Source organism: Giraffa tippelskirchi, chromosome 6 (assembly GCF_054371585.1).
Source record: "Giraffa tippelskirchi isolate mGirTip1 chromosome 6, T2T-mGirTip1v1.2.pri, whole genome shotgun sequence".
In the NCBI taxonomy this organism is placed as follows: Eukaryota; Metazoa; Chordata; class Mammalia; order Artiodactyla; family Giraffidae; genus Giraffa; species Giraffa tippelskirchi.
Genome location: NC_137280.1, coordinates 60,495,942 through 60,512,169, shown reverse-complemented (window position 1 = coordinate 60,512,169; position 16,228 = coordinate 60,495,942). Strand labels below are relative to the sequence as shown.

General features: G+C 46.8%; 1 protein-coding gene and 1 long non-coding RNA gene across 5 annotated transcripts in view; one reads left to right on the top strand and one right to left on the bottom strand.

Moving 5' to 3' along the window:
* The window catches only part of LOC145509678 (uncharacterized), a 42,398-nt gene extending 27,187 nt beyond the window's left edge, over positions 1 to 15,211 (top strand). Inside the window, exon 3 of the long non-coding RNA XR_014056299.1 lies at positions 13,804 to 15,211. This is a non-coding gene — a long non-coding RNA (uncharacterized LOC145509678). The remainder of the gene's footprint in view (positions 1 to 13,803) is intronic.
* The window catches only part of ZHX2 (zinc fingers and homeoboxes 2), a 179,568-nt gene that overhangs the window by 9,590 nt on the left and 153,750 nt on the right, over positions 1 to 16,228 (bottom strand). For all 4 annotated transcript variants that reach the window (XM_081498911.1, XM_081498908.1, XM_081498910.1 and 1 more), the window contains one exon: positions 7,427 to 10,171. In XM_081498911.1, the coding sequence (XP_081355037.1) occupies positions 7,431 to 9,947 (2,517 nt within the window). In that variant the 5' untranslated portion in view covers positions 9,948 to 10,171 and the 3' untranslated portion in view covers positions 7,427 to 7,430. The remainder of the gene's footprint in view (positions 1 to 7,426; positions 10,172 to 16,228) is intronic.

Here is a 16,228-nt window from a genome sequence, read left to right as displayed (position 1 = left end):
GAGCAAATAGAATTATATTTTATTTATGCATTAATTTTTGTGTGTGGCTGCACTGGGTCTTTTTGTTGAAGCACAAGGGTGCTCCTCTCTTTGTGGCATGTGGGCTTATCTGCCCTGCAACATGTGGGATCTTAGTTCCCTGACCAGGGATTGAACCTGAGTCCTCTACATTGGACAGTGAATTCTTAACCACTGGACCACCAGGGAAGTTCCTTGGAATACTATTTTAAACTCACCAGGCAGACTCTCGACATGGTTACAAGTTTGGGTATGAATTCCAGCTCCACTGTTTTCTAGCTCAGTGACCTTGGGCCAGTCACTTTTCTGTGTCTCATTCTCATCAGACAATGAAAATAATGTCTATGGAGAGTTGTTGAGTTAACACACGTAAAGTGCTTGAGCAGTGCCTGGCAATGTAAGTGCTCAGCAAATGTCACCCCTTGTTGCCTCTGCCCACCTATCCCCACCTTGACATGCAGGTGCAATGAACACCCCAAAGCATGAGCTTGTACTAGTGGGGACCCAACTGAAACAATCAATTTGGAAAGGCAAGATGGCCAAGTTCTCCACATGCAGAAGACTGTGCAACTTCTGAATTGTGTCCATTGGGCAGGTGCTGATGCCAAGGCCATGCCCCTATTTTTGGGCTTTCACTTATGTTATCTCACTTGGTCCTGATAACAACAGACAAATCTACTGGTAAGTGCTGTGGACTGAACTGTGTCCTACCCCAAGTTCTATGCCGAACACTAATCCCCAGTGTGACTGTATCTGGAGATACGGGGCCTCTAAGGAGGTGTGTGCGTGCGGTGCTGTCACTTTAGTCGTGTCCAACTCTTTGCGACCCTCCGGACTGTGGCTCACAAGGCTCCTCTGTCCATGGGATTCTCTAGGCAAGAATACTGGAGTGGGTTGCCATTTCCTCCTCCAGGGGATTTTCCCAGGGATTGAACCCCTGTCTCTTACTTCTCCTACGCTGGCAGGTAATGAAGGTTAAATGAAGTCATGAGGGCAGAGCCCCAATCCAACAGGACAGGTATCCTTATGAGGAAGAGACAGCAGGAGGGTAGATGCACAAAGGAAAGGCACGTGAGGGCAAAGAAGGTGGCCGTCTGCAAGCCACAGAGACTGGTCACGTCAGGAACTAAACTTGCTGGCACCTTGATCTTGAACTTTGAGCCTCCAGAACTGTGAGAAAATAGATTTCTGTTCTCTAAACCGTTCAGTCCATGCTCTGCTATTTTGGCAGCCCTAACTGACTAATTCAGTGAGTGTTAAGGCTGTAGAAACTTTAATCATAAAAAGGAATAAAATATATAGGCATGTGGGTGTTCTAGAATTTTCTACCATCCATCTTCCATTTACCACCAGGGAAGAAAGTTCTCAACGGATGTTGAGACATCTGCAAGATGACTTTCCTTCTATTTTTTTTCTAAAAAGATTTATTTATGACTGCACTGGGTCTTCATTGTTGCACGCAGGCCTTCTGCAATTGTGGTGAGTGGGGGCTACTCTCTACTTGTGGTGCTCAGGCTTCTTATTGTGGTGGCTTCTCTTGTTGCAAAGCATGGGATCTAAGGCTGTGGCTTCAGTAGTTGTGGCTCCTGGGCTTTAGAGTACAGGCTCAACAGCTTTGGTGCATGGCACGTAGTTGCTCCTCAGCATGTGGGATCTTTCCAGACCAGGGATTGAACCTGTGTCCCCTGCATTGGCAGGTGGATTCTTTACCACTGAGCCACCAGGGAAGCCTGATGACTTTCCTTTTGCTCCTTCCTTAAGTATTTCAGAGGGTCTCAAACTTTGTCTACTGGGTCATACACACAGAATCACATATAGTCTTTATTAGTGAGTGAGAGGAGTTTCAAGGGGTAATTTGATGATATGTGAGTCCACCTAGCATTCCATTTTTTTACTCCTGCGCTTCTTTGAAGTGTGAACTCAGGCATAGCCACAGTAGCCACCTTTCAGGTTCCCTGACACACCAAGTTCCCTCCTGTCTCAGGGAGTGTGCTGCCTTTGAGTATGTTGTCTCTTCTGCCTGGACTGCTTCTCCTCTCTGCCCAGCCAACTCCTACTTAACCTTTTGGATTTCAATTCATCCACTTCTTGTTCAGAGAGACCTTGCCCAACCCCTTAAATCAGGTCTAACTGCTCTATAGCCTCACAGTTCCATGCACCTTTCCTTCAAAAAATCTTGTCACCTGGCAGCGTTTCCTTTTTGTTTGATGGAAGATTATTTGGTCAAAGACTATGGGCTCTGGGGCTTCCCAGGTGGCACTAGTGGTAAAGAATCTGCCTGCTAATGCAGAAGATGTAAGAGACGTGGATTCGATCCCTGGGTCAGGAAGATTCTCTGGAGGAGGGCATGGCAACCCACTCCAGTATTCTTGCCTGGAGAATGCCATGGACAGAGGAGCCTGGCAGGCTACAGTCCATAGGGTTGCAAAGAGTTGGACATGACTGAAATGACGTAGCACACAGTACATGGGCTCCATGAGGGCAGGGATACACTGAATGCCGCAGCCTTCCGGAGTCTGGCACTGCAGGCTTTCCACAAATACTGATGGATGAATGAGCCAAAGCACTTACTGTGAATGTCTCTGGGCTAGTTATTTCTCCTCCTTGGGGCCAGCATCCTTCCTCTGAAAAATGAGGGGCTTTGATTTCATTACGTTCCTAAGTTGCTACAAGCTGCCTAAAGTGCAGGGGAAATTTCTAGTGTGAGAAGCTCCGGAATTAGATAAAAGGAAGTGATAGCAGTTAACTCTCCATGAGGTACCAGGGCAATGAGGCTAATGTACAGTCCCTGAGAAGTATCACCCAGTAAATAGCTAGTGATTCATTCTCCAATAGACCTTTCCCTCAAGCTGCTCACACACGGAAAGCAAACTGTCCCCAATTCCTCTCCCCTGACGCTGTCATCTGATGGGGCTAGTGAGTGATGGGAAAAAGAATGAGGAGAAGCGGAGGACTGAAATACCAGATCCTGGATAATTGGAAGCCAACTCTCTCTAGTAATTCTCAGGTTGGTTCAATAAACCACTGTTGAGCATCTGTTCTGAATCAGGCGCTGGGGGATTCAGGAATTAATTGGGAATGGTACCTGCCTTCAAGGATCTGGTAGAGGAGAGACAGGGAAATAGTTAATTACAACACTCTCACTTCATCCATCCGTCCACACATCTGTATTTAGATGGCTAATCTGGCAGATTATGGGGGTATACATATCCTGGATCCTAAATTGTAGCTAGGCTCCAAGACTTGGCAGCCTTGAATATTTTAAGCAAGTTGAACTATGGAAAATAATTTTTTTTTCTGACATTTTCCCAGAATTTACCTCTTCCCCAAAGCCATCCCTAATTCTCAGGAGATGGAAATTGGCAGAAATCAGGAGGCAGCAAAGTAGTGAATGAATAGCTGTGTACTAGCGTTCAGTTCTGTATAGAATGAAGACATGACCACAGCCTGTTGGTCTAGCCTGGGCGGTGATGGCAGTGCACTGTTGCCAAGGTGGTGGGCCATGGTGGATGGGTGAGGCACTGAGCTGACAGGTGAGGAGGGGGTCTCCAGGCTCCACCAGTCACTAGCTGAGGAAACCAGGGCAAGCATTCCTGAGCCTCAGTTTTTGGCCTCCTGTAAAATGGGTTTCCCTGGTGGCTCAGACAATAAAGAATCTGCCTGCAATGCAGGAGACCAGGGTTTGATCCCTAGGTTGGAAATATCCCCTGGAGAAGAGAATGGCTACCCACTCCAGTATTCATGCCTGGAGAATTCCATGGATAGAGGAGCCTGGCGGGCTATAGCCCATGGGGTTGCAAAGAGTCGGACACAACTGAGTGAAACTTGGGCTTCCCAGGTGGCGCTAGTGGTAAAGAACCTGCCTGCCAATGCAGGGGATATAAGAGACGTAGGTTCGATCCCTGGCTTGGGAAGATCCTCTGGAGAAGGAAATGGCAATCCACTCCAGTATTCTTGCCTGGTGAATCCCATGGACAGAGGAGCCTGGTGGGTTACAGTCCATAGGGTTGCAAAGAGTTGTACACAACTGAAGCGATTTAGCATGGCAGAAAATGGGGAAAGAGCCATACCTCTCTCAGAGTGTTGCCATGAAGTTTAAATGACTTAATAGATGCACTGGCAAGAATGCTGAGCACATGGCATATACAAATAAATAGAAATTCTTCATGGTAGTAGAGCTGGGCTACTCCGTCTGGCTGAACATCAAGGCATACGTCTGACAATCTTTGGCTCAAGTATTTTGACTCATTTTAGGTAAGGAGTTTATTTTTTGGCTTCTTATGGGGACAGGTCTCTCAATGAATGGCTTGATAACAGATGGACCCAGAGATTGAATCAAGGTGACCCCATTCACGGCTTGGGAAAGATTCCTTATCTTTGCATCTAATCTCAGGGCCAGGTGAGCCTGAACGTTCTGACACTGTCCTGAGCCTTGCCAAGCTTCAGCCTGAGGAACTGACTGGGGGTGGGGTGGTGGTGGGAGGCGACGCTCACTCCCACAGAGGAAATCCTATCCTAGAATCAGCTCTCAGCTGCTTACCCAATTTTTTTTTTTTATGAAATCAAAACCATGCATTATTTCTAGGATTATATGTGTGGCAATTGCACTCAATTGCAGGTTCCTAGATAAATATGTATTTAAATAAAGACATCACTGAATATTTATGAATTTCAAGAGACCTGTGTGTTTGGTTCATAAAAGCTGTGAAGTAATTTTGGAGAGTTTTTTTTTTTTCCCCTTGAGGTTGAAAGCTTCCTCGAAGGGGTGGCTTGTTGGGAGAACTTTCAGGCACCGCCAGCAGTACAGATTGAGTCCCCTTTCTTAAAACAATGGCGTCTGAAAAATATTAGGAGGCCCATTAGGGATATCAGGTGTCTTCAGGTGTTGAGTAGATCTTAGCATCTTGTTTAGGGATATTTTCTAGCACACTCTTGTGGCTTTCACCGTAAATAAAAAGAGGCTCCTGTGTGTTCCTGTTTTTTTTCAGGGAGATGGCTAGTTCCTGCTGCTGTTCTGTTGCTCAGTTGTGTCCGACTCTTCGCAGCCCTGTGGATTGTAGTCCACCAGCCTCCTCTGTCCATGGGATTTCCCTGGCAAGAATACTAGAATGGGTTGCCATTTCCTCCTGTAGGGGATATTCCTGACTGAGGGATCAAACCCGCGTGTCTTTCGTCTCTGGCATTGGCAGGCAGATTCTTTACCAACTGCACCACCTGGAGAGCCCTTCTCCTTGTCTGTGCACTTGGCTAACTCCTTCCTATCAGCTGAGTCAGCTGTCCCTTCCTCCAGGAAGCCTTCCCTGACCCCCAGCCTGGGTGCTCCTCCTCGTGCTCCCCCACAGCTGTGCACGTCTCCATCACACGATGCAACACCCTGGTGAATAAAGGAAAGAGTAATTTCCTCTGTTGTTGGTCGACTAAGCTCCAGGGGAATGAGAGCTCTGTCTTCTTCATCCTGTTCTCTCTAGTGCCTGGCACAGTTTTCCGAACACAGTAGGTGCTCAGAATGTATCTGTTAAGTTGAATTGAACCCAGTTGTTTACTATGTGGTAGGAAGAAAAAGGCATCATGTAGACATGTTTATGCACCAGAAGAAATCTAGGGCAGAAGGCAGGGCAAACTAGAAGCTTTCACACAGAATCTGATTGGACAAAAAAAAAATTTGCTCCTTCATTTCAGTATGGGAGATATGAGCTGGACTGGTAGGGTCTTTTTTAAATTTAAATCTGTTATTTTATTATTATGTTTTAATTTGGCTGCGATGGGTCTTAGTTGCACCATGCAGGCTCTTAGTTGTGGCATGTGGTATCTAGTTCCCTGATCAGGGATCGAACATGAGCCCCCTGCACCAAGAGTGTGGAGTCTTAAATCATTGGACCACCAGGGAAGTCCCAGCAGGGTCTTATAAGAAGCAAGAAAATGGCCAGAGGGAGAATGGGGAGGTGGCACCATGGGTGATGCCCTTTAACCCCTTCCTATCACCAGCCCCCTTTCCTCACCCCCAACATATTACCACTTCCTCCTGAAAAGTCGGAGGAGAAAGACATGATGGCATTCTGTGCTTGGCTGCTCATTAAATTGCTCTTCTAATAGCTGATGGGATCAGCTAAAATAAGGTTTCCAGAGGACTTTACTTGCCAGGTGCCTCCTTTTAATGACTGGATAAATGAATTAATGAGCGACATGGCTGGCCAAAGTTGTCTGAGTTCATAAATAAAGAAGTATGGTAATCTCCAGGGCTCTCTTGGGGACCTTATCCATCATTCTGGAGGTTCTACCTTTCATTATGTTTAAAGATGACATGGCGGGGCGGGGGGTGTTTGTTGCCTTTTAAGTGACCTCTGGAGAAGTCAACCCAGGCAGACTGTAAATTGTGCATCTCCATGCTGGTCCCTAGCTGCCCTTGGCACACCCTGGGTTTGGCCAAGGTAGAACTTTCGCTCCTTATCCTCCCTGGTACTATTCCTCCCACCACCCCCTTGCCCCTTCTCTAAACTTACCGCAGGCTCTGATTTGCACAGACCTCTGGTGAAGCGCACACACCAAGGGCTCGGTGGCACATCCCATTATGGGGATGACATGGCCATTAGTAACCATGGTAACCTCCCTTCTCAGGCTTCTATGGCTCCACAGACCTAATTTATACCAGCTTCGTCCAGATTTGAAGGGGTTCTGGGGACCCCATCAGTGCAGCAACTAGCAGGTTACTTAATCAGACACACACGGGGGCACCTGCCTTTAGCCACTGCAATACAAACACCAGGGGCTTTCAAAACCTTCCAGGTTAGAGGAAACAATCCCACGTTTTTATTCAGTAAACTTGGACACTTAACTCTTAAAAAAAGTCCAAAAGGAAAAGGAAAAGACATATCATTTCACGTTTGTTTCTTATAGCAGCGAACACAAAACAGGCCTTGTGCTGTGTTACCTCGTTACCAGACTTTAGAATGGACAGACGCCCAAAGGCCACAGGCAGTGATGTTTCTCCCAGTCAGCGTGCCTGTGTGTGTGCTAAGTCACTTCAGTCGTGTCTGACTCTGTATGACCCTATGGACTACAGCCTGCCAGGCTTCTCTGTCCATGGGATTCTCCAGGCAAGAATACTAGAGTGAGTTGCCATGCCCTCCTCCAGGGAATCTTCCTGACCTAGAGATCAAACCCACATCTCTTATGTCTCCTGCGTTAGCAGGCACGTTCTTTACCACTAGTGCCAGCTGGGCACCGCCTTGCAAATAAGGATATAAAATCTGCCAACCCCTGTTTTTCTTCCTTTGTTTTAAAAGAGCTTGAAAGGCGAACACATCATCTGCGTCAACAGCTCTGTACTCGATAACTGTATCGACACAGGCAATAGAAAGAAAGAAGCCCAGCCTCCCTTCCCGGCTCCCTGGGGAACAGGTGGCATTACCTGTCTAGGCCTGGCCGGCCTCCGCCGGGCCACTGTCCGAGTCCGAGTCAGCCAGCTCCCCCGTGCCTTCTGCTGCCGTCTGACTCCAGCTGTCTGACCTGTCGGAGGTGGCGTCCTCCTCTCCGACCGTCACCTCCACCCAATCCACGACGCCCGACTCCTCGTTCTCATCGCTGGCATGCCCGTCCCGGCTGTTGCCCTCCGATTGGTCCGAGGTGGCCTCCGAGGGCCTGGCCGGCAAATTGTCTTTCGCCTGCTCACCACCTGCCTTCCCTCTGGGTCCGGGCTTCTCCAGGTCCTTGTCACAGAGCTTTTTGGGGTCCTTGTAGTACTGATGACCCCCCTCACTCCCGTTCTTCGGGTTCTCGGTGATGACGGTCTTGACCACTTTCCTCGATGGGGTGTCGTAGCCATGATCGTCTGCCACGTGCTGCGGCTGGTACTGCTCTAGCCACGTCAAGGTTCCAGTTTTGAGCAAGCATCTGTTCTCCTTGAACCAGCGCACGATTTCAGTTCGCACCAGGCCAGTCTTGGCCGCCAGCTGGTCATACTCCTGCGGGGTTGGCCACTGGGTTCGGGCGAACGTGCTCCTCAGGAGATGAACCTGCTCTTGACTTTTTGTAATCACTGGTGAGGGGCTGGGCAGAGAGCTGGCCAGCTGGGCACCAGAGAGCTGGTCAAGTCGGGGCAGAGCACCGTTGGGGGTTGCCACATCTGGCCCTTTCTTGCCAGACCCCATGGAATCCAGGACGGCCTGCTCCATGCTGTCCCGAAGCTTGCGCCTCTCCGAGAACCAGGAGTCGATCTCTCTCCGGCTCAGCTTCGTCTCCACCCGCAGCCTGTCCAGTTCTGCTTGGGTTGGGAAAGAGCTTTTCAGAAAGCTGTCTTCCAGGATCTTCACCTGACCTTGGGTTTTCTCTTTGAACTTCTGTGGGGTGAAGTCTGGGTACGCATGGTATGTGCGGCCGTGGCGGGAGGCTGCAAGGGCCAGCTGGTCTTTGGCGAGGGATTCACTGGTGATGTGGACGATGCCCCGTTGACACCGGTACCGGTGGTCACTGAACCACTTCTTGATCTCGCTCCTGGCGAGGCCAGTCACCTCGATGAGCCGGTAGACCTCAGCGTCGTCGGGGAACTGGCTCTGTAGGAAGCTCGCCTTCAGGTGTGCTATCTGCTCCTTGGTCTTCTTGCGGTCACTGGCCGGGGTTAGCGAGGGGTTGGCTGCCTTGGGTGGGGGCTCTGGCACTTGAGTGACGTGGGGGCGCTTGGGCTCTGGAGCAGCCTGGGGAGTCACTAGAGGTCTCTTCTGGCCGTGGTTGGTCACTCCAGCCACAGCGAGCGTGATGGGAGAGCAGGAGACGGTCGCTGGCCCGCTGGTCACCTGAGTCAGCACCAGGCTGGTCTGGCCGAGGATCTGGCATGGAAGAGCCGTCTGGAGGATGGGCTGTGACATCTTTGTGGGGGCCAACTGGGCGGGCAGCACAGTGATCGTCGGGGGGACAGACTGGATGGTGCCATTGAACATCTTCTTCCGGGCCTCCTCCACCTCCTCCGGGGACCAGCTGATGCCGTGCTTTAAGCGCTGGGTGGCAAACCAGATTCTGATGTGCTCTTCCGGGTGTTTGGAAGCCGCCGTCAGCCAGGACAGCTCTGCCTGGGTCGGGTAGGGGAACTTGTTGAAGGAGTTGATCATAGTGGCGTTGGTATCCAGGGCAGAGTTGTATTTGGTAGTGTTCAGCGGGACGGGGACCTTGGGGACAAGGTTGATATTTGGTGGGAGCTGGACAGAAGGCATGACGTGTCCTAGCGAGTCCTGAAGGAGCTCCACGCCCCCGAGTCTTGAGAGGATCTCAGCGGCATCCGTCACCAGGCGGGCGGTCCCTTCCACGTGGTTCTCGGGGGTGGCCTCCTCCGGCTTCTTGGGCACCTTCTTGGCATCGGCTTTTGGTTTCCCTGGCTTCATGATGGGGGTTTTACTCACTGAGATCCCGGGGTCACCATCCCCGCTTCCGGAGCCGCTAGTGGTGATGGACACGATGTGGTTAGTGGGGTCGATGGACTGCTCCAAGACGGTCTGATTATTGCGCTTGATGAGCTTCAGCTTGAAGTTGGTCTCCCCAGGATGGAACTTGGAGTTGTGGTCAGACAAGGAGTCGTACTTTTTGGTTGTGAAGTTACATTCAGCACACACATAGAGGGGGTTGAGGATCACGTTGGGGTGTTGCATGTCAACGTGCTCCGTGAACTCATTCAGGTTCTGTGTGGAGTAGGGGCAGTATTTGCATTCGTAACCACCTTGGAGCTTTTTGGATTGGTTTTCTCCTGTAGATTTCACCTCTATCACTTCATTTTCTTTGGAAGAGTTTTCAGTTTCTGCTGCCCAAGTGTCCTTGGCTGTTTCAGGCTGTGGCATGCCAATTCCTTTCTCTTTGGCCCTGTCTGCTTCCTCGGGCACATCTTGTTCTACCACTTGTGATGTCCGAACCATGCATGGGGTGGTGGATTTTCGTTTGCTTGCCATGCTGCCTGTCTGTGTGCAATGGCTTATTTCGGGGATGGGGGCGGATGGGGAAGGGGCAGTGAAATTTTTGGAACTACTCGGATAAAAGGTTTTTGGCTTTATTGCCCCCTCCAATGGCTTTGGCTTCCCTTGAACGCTGAAGTCTAGTGCTTGAGTTTCCCAAAATGATTTCAGCACAGAAAACTAACTGTTCCAACGGCAGAACGCAAGAGGCAGCATCATACCTATGGGACAAAAACAAAGACAGTGTCAGTTTCCTCAAAAAGACAAAAGAAACTAGTGATACTTTGCAAGTTGCTCCCATGACCCATCCCAACTGGCACCCAAAGCAAACAACCAGGTAAGCACAGATGGCGTGAGAGCAGGTGCACATAAAAATGAAGGGTCACTTTCTTCTTCTCTTCTGTTCTCTGAGAAGGACAGTGGAAACAAGCCCAAAACAAACAATTGAGGATGCAGGGCACTCGTTCATGTTTAGAGACCAAGGGATACAGAAAAGCAACAAGGGTGCTGTGATCTTATGAAGTGGTGGGTAGGGTGGCGGAGGGAACCCCGCCGGTGAAGTGCTGGCTGGGTTCGCAAGTCACTTTTATGGATGGCACATCAGAAACAAGATGTTTATCTGGGGCTGGCGGGTGGCATGTATACGGGCATTAGAAAATGGATATGAATGTTTTTCTTTGTTATCATAAAAGGAATATCACTACAGAAAATGCATCAAAGTATAATAAAGAAAAACATCATTCCAGATATCACAGTTCCTTCATTTCCCTTGAACATTTCCCATTTTCACAAACATTGAGCAAAAGAATGATTAAAGCATGAAATTACATTTTAGGGATACACCACACACGATGTATTTGCCTTTGGACTTTTATTCCTAATTTCTGACTCTTCTTGACAAAATTGCAGTCAACATCCTTAGTCCTTACTTCTGATAACAAGCTTTGGATGAATGCTTAGAAATAAAAGCGCTGGGTCCAAGGATGTCGACATTTTAAATTCTCTTGACTCTTATGGCCAAGTTTTTGCTCCATTTGGCCTTTTCCCCAGCAGTGAATGAGTGCCTGACTCACCACTGAGATTATATGAAATATTACCATTAAAAGTCTTGCCAACTAGATACAGGAAAACTGTTTTAATATGCTTTGGTGCTTCTCTTGATTGCTAATAAGGATGAACAGTTTTCAAAGATTCACTTGCCATTTGTATTTTGTGAATTGTGGATTTATGCCATTTTTGTACTGTGACGCCCAGTGGTTTTATTATTAATTTACAAGTGTTAGCTCCATATTAAAAATACTAGTACTTTTCTGTGTTTGTTGCAAACTTTCCCAGTCTGTCATTTACCTTATAGTTTTGCTTATCATTATTTTTCATGTTTTACAGGTAGAGAATTTTTAATTTTTAGCTGGCAAATTTATCCATCTTTTTCACTTGTGGTTTCTTTCACAGTAATTTTAGAAAGTGGTTCCCTGGTTCCCTGCTTTGATAGCTGAGACCTATTATTCTATGTTTTCTTAGAGTGTTTTGGCTTTTTTTTTATATTTAACTCATCCAGACTTGAACTGATCTTGGGGTAAACTGTGAGATACATTTCTAACCATTTTTCTAGAAAGTTATCAATTATCTTAGTAGCATGTATAGTGTTATTTTTTTCTCACTAATTTGTGAAACCAACCTGGTCATACATTGAATTTTTATAGGGTATTTCTCGATCATATCTGCTCTATATCTCTTATCTAGCTATTGCTGCTGCTGCTGCTAAATTGCTTCAGTCGTGTCCTACTTTGTGCGACCCCACAGACAGCAGCCCACCAGGCTCCCCCGTCCCTGGGATTCTCCAGGCAAGAACACTGGAGTGGGTTGCAATTTCCTTCTCCAATGTATGAAAGTGAAAAGGGAACGTGAAGTCGTGCAGTTGTTTCCCACTCTTAGCGACCCCATGGTCTGCAGCCTACCAGGCTCCTATTGAGCCTTCCGCTTACGCTTCACTTAAATTTTTTTCCGCATAGATTAAAGCATGTTTTAATATCACGTAGAGTTCCTCTTTATCGTTCTTTTGTCAAATAATTCTGGTTTTTTTTCTGATCACCTATTAACGTAAATCAGTTCTCATAAATCAGAATCATCTGCACAATAAAATTCTGTTAGAATGTTGATTGGAATTTCATTAAACAAATATTAATTTAGGAGTGCAGGAACAATTTGGGGCTTCCCAGGTGGCTTAGTGGTAAAGAATCCACATGCCAAAGCAGAAGATGAGGATTTGTTCCCTGGGTTGGGAAGATCCCCTGGAGAAGGAAATGGCAACCCACTCCAGTATTGGCTGGAGAATTCCATGGACAGAGCAGCCTGGCAGGCTACAGTCCATGGGGTGGAAAAGAGTTGGACATGACTTACTGACTAAACAAGAACAGAATAATTTGCTTATAAGGAGGTAGGATATGTTAACAGAACCCCAACAGGGGAAGTGATGGGCTGGACCATGCCGAGTGTCTGAATGCATGGACTTCTGTAGAGGACAGCCTTTTATCATGTGTCTACCAGAGTGGGGAGATGTGTTCTGGAACAGGGATAGCCGACATCCAGGGAGAAGGGATGCAGATGGCATATCCCCTTCTGTCCCTCTCGCTGGCCTGGGTTCGAGTCCCACTGAAGAGAGGTCTCAAGGTAGAATTAACGGACTTGCTTTCAAGAGTAACCCTCTGGGACGTGGGGCCCCACTTATCTGCTTAGAGGGTCAGGTGACAAACTTGAGCAGGACCCGGGAAGGGGCACCCTCCCACCCCCAGTGAACCCAGAACCCTGGCCACTCTAAGGCATTTTCCTGCTGGGCAATTTTCTCAGCAGTAGGTATGGGTCCCTCAAGGCACTGGTGAGGACAGGACATGGGCATAACAGAGCAGAGAGGAAGTGTGTCTTTTTGCTGACTACACCCAAACTGGCATGTTCAGCTAAACATCAGACTCTTTTTTTAAAAATTAATTTATTTATTTGGCTGTGCCAAGACTTAGTCGTGGCATGCTGACCTTTAGTTGAGGCATTTGGGATCTAGTTCCCTGACCAGGGATCGAACCCAGGCTACCTGCATTGGGAATACTGAATCTTAGCCACTGGACCACCAGGGACGTCCCTGAACGTCAGATTCTTGATTTTCCCCTTCAAACATGGGCCCCTTCTTTCTCAAGTTCTTCATCTCCACCACTGGCTCTTATCATGGCACACTTAGGCCAAAATGCTCTTCACCCCACCCCCAAATTAATCTACCAGCAATCCTGTTGACTGTCTTCAAAATAAACCAGTATCAGACCACTTCTACCTCTCCCTGCCTTGCGTAAACCATGTCCATCTCCCGTCTGGAAACCTCCCACGGGCCTCCTGCTTCTTCCTCTCTGGAGCAGCAGAGGAATTTTTTTCAGCTTCTTGATGGGCTTTATTTATGGTTTGAAATTCATTTTGGTACTGAAAAGGGCTTAAATGTTTTTTTGATCTGCAAAGTCCTTTTTAATTGAAGTATAGTTGCTGTATAATATTATATAAATTACAGGTGTACAACATAGTGATTCACAATTATTAAAGGTTATGCTCCATTTATAGTTATTATACCTATATTCTCCACATTGTACAATATATCCTTGTAGCTTATTTTATGCCTAATAGTTTGTACCTCCTAATCTCTTACTCCTATCTTGCCTCTTCCCCTTCCCTCTCCCACTGGTAACCACTAATTTGTTCTCTGTGAGTCTACTTCTTTTTTGGTACTTTCACTGGTTTGTTGTATATATTTTAGATTCTACATGTAATTGATATCGTACATTGTTTGTCTTTCTCTGTCTGACTTATTTCACTCTAGCATAATACCCTCCAAGTCCATCCATGGTGCTGCAAATAGCAAAATTTCATTGTTTTTATGAGTGAGTAATATTCCATTCATTGTGTGCGTGTGTGTAGCACATCTTTATCCATTCATCTGTTGCTTCTATATCTTGGTTACTGGAAATAATGCTGCTATGTACATTGGGGTGCATGTATCTTTTCAAATTAATGTTTGGTGTTTTTTTTTTAAGAAATATACTCAGGAGTGGAATTGCTGGGTCAAATGGTAATTCTATTTTTAGTTTTTGAGAAACATCCATACTATTTTCCACAGTGGCTATATCAATTAACATTCCCACCAACAGTGTATGAGGGTTCCCTTTTCTTCACATCCTTGCCAACATTTGTTATTTGTGTTCTTTTTGATGAGAGTCATGCAGAAGGAGATTTTAAGATAGTACTTTTTAATATTCAAAATTTACTCATATATTTTGTAGTTAAAGGAAGAGGCAGGAGAGTGTCTTTCCATTTTCTCCTAATATGGCAGCTACTGGCCACATGTGGCTCTTTAAATTTATATTAATTAAAATTAAATAAAATTTAAACTCCAGTTTTCATTTGCACCAGCCACATGTCAAGTGCTCAGTAACCACACATGGCTGGTGGCTATTGTATTAAGCAGTGCGGGACACTGCCCTTATTGAGGGACCTTCTACTGGGTGGTGCTGTTCTAGAATATAAGCTCCACAAAGGCAGGAACTCGTCATTGTGGTTTCCCTGGAGCCTAGACCTGTATTTGGTCTGCAGTATGCTTTTCATAAAGATTGGTTGAATGTTAAAGCAACTGCAAGATGGCTACCTGTGGGAACTGCTACTGATGCAGATGCACAAAGGATGGGAAAATCTCTTATGGATGCTCAGTAATGAGTGTGTGTGCACACAAGCATGCCTGCACTTGCATGTATGTGCATGCGTGTTGCATGTGTTTGTGTGCATGCCCATGTGTCTATGCACATGTGAAGGTGTGTGTGAGTGTACACCAGTGTTTATGTGATGGAGGAACTCTGTATGGGAAAGGAGGCACCCAGTTGTGCAGGGGGTATCACTGATACAGCAGAATGTGGCCAAATTTGCACCCTCTAGCCAAGAGGCTTGGGTCTTTGAATTATGAATTTTAAAAGAGAGGGAGCAAAAGGAGACTTTTCTGCTCCAAAACAAAGGAATGAGGCAGAAATAGGTTCACGGGAGAGAAGAGACTTTTTTCACAGAAACGCCTCGTATCTAGAATTATTTAAATCTGTTGACAAGTGAGGCCAAGAAATGAGCCAAATAGTGGTGAAATATCCTAAAAGCTTTTTGATGTTCTAAAAACTGTGGTTCAGAACAGACGATATCTTCTAAAATGTATTTGGCAACTGGGGATCCAAACCACAGCAGATTAAAAAGAAGGAAAGATGAAGAAAGGAAAGAGAAGGGTGGGGAGGGCTCATAAAACAGTGAGTCTCTGAAGCATTCCTCTCCCAGGGTCCTCCCCGTGGAGCTGCAAGAACCACTGCCCTTGGAAGAGTAATCCAGGCACAACAAGGGGGAGAGTGTCTGCAGAGCGGTAGAGAGTCGGCGTTTGTCTTTCTGAAAGTCTGTGAGCCACCAGTGAGAGGTCAGGACTACTGCCATGAGGCCTGCCACTCGCCAGCATGAGGGCTGCATATTTCTGGCCAAGGTTTCAGGTTGAGGTGTACACTGGCCTAAGTTAGCAAAAAAAAAAAATAGGCATGCAGGTATGCATGCCTATTTTTTTTTTTTTTTTTTAGGACAGATGGGGTGCTGTGTTCCCTTGACCCCTTGTGAACCAAAAGTGGAGAAGTTATGACCTTCTGCCAACCTGTTATCCTCTTCCTCACTATCTGGTCCCCCATTCCCATCGGTTTGCCTTATGAGTCTGTGTGAATGCCCATTGGCTTTCATCTCTGGGGACTGTCTTCCAACTCTGCCTTCTGTGCTGTTATCAAGTCTTTTAGGTTGATTTGTGTCTTACTCCCCACTGGATAGTGTATTATTGTATCAAGTGTTCTTATCAGGTCTGCCTTTAGTTTCTTTTATGCTTTATTTTATTCATTTGAAGTTGTAGTTATTAACTATAGGACAGAAACAAAATAACAATCTATAGACTATATGTAAGCCAACAAAGGTCCATCTAGTCAAGGCTACGGTTTTTCCAGTAGTCATGTATGGATGTGAGAGTTGGACTATAAAGAAAGCTGAGCGCCGAAGAATTGATGCTTTTGAACTGTGGTGTTGGAGAAGACTCTTGAGAGTCCCTTGGACTACAAGAAGATCCAACCAGTCCATCCTAGGGGAGATCGGTCCTGGGTGTTCATTGGAAGGACTGATGTTGGAGCTGAAACTCCAATACTTTGGCCACCTCATGCGAGGAGTTGACTCATTGGAAAAGACCCTAATGC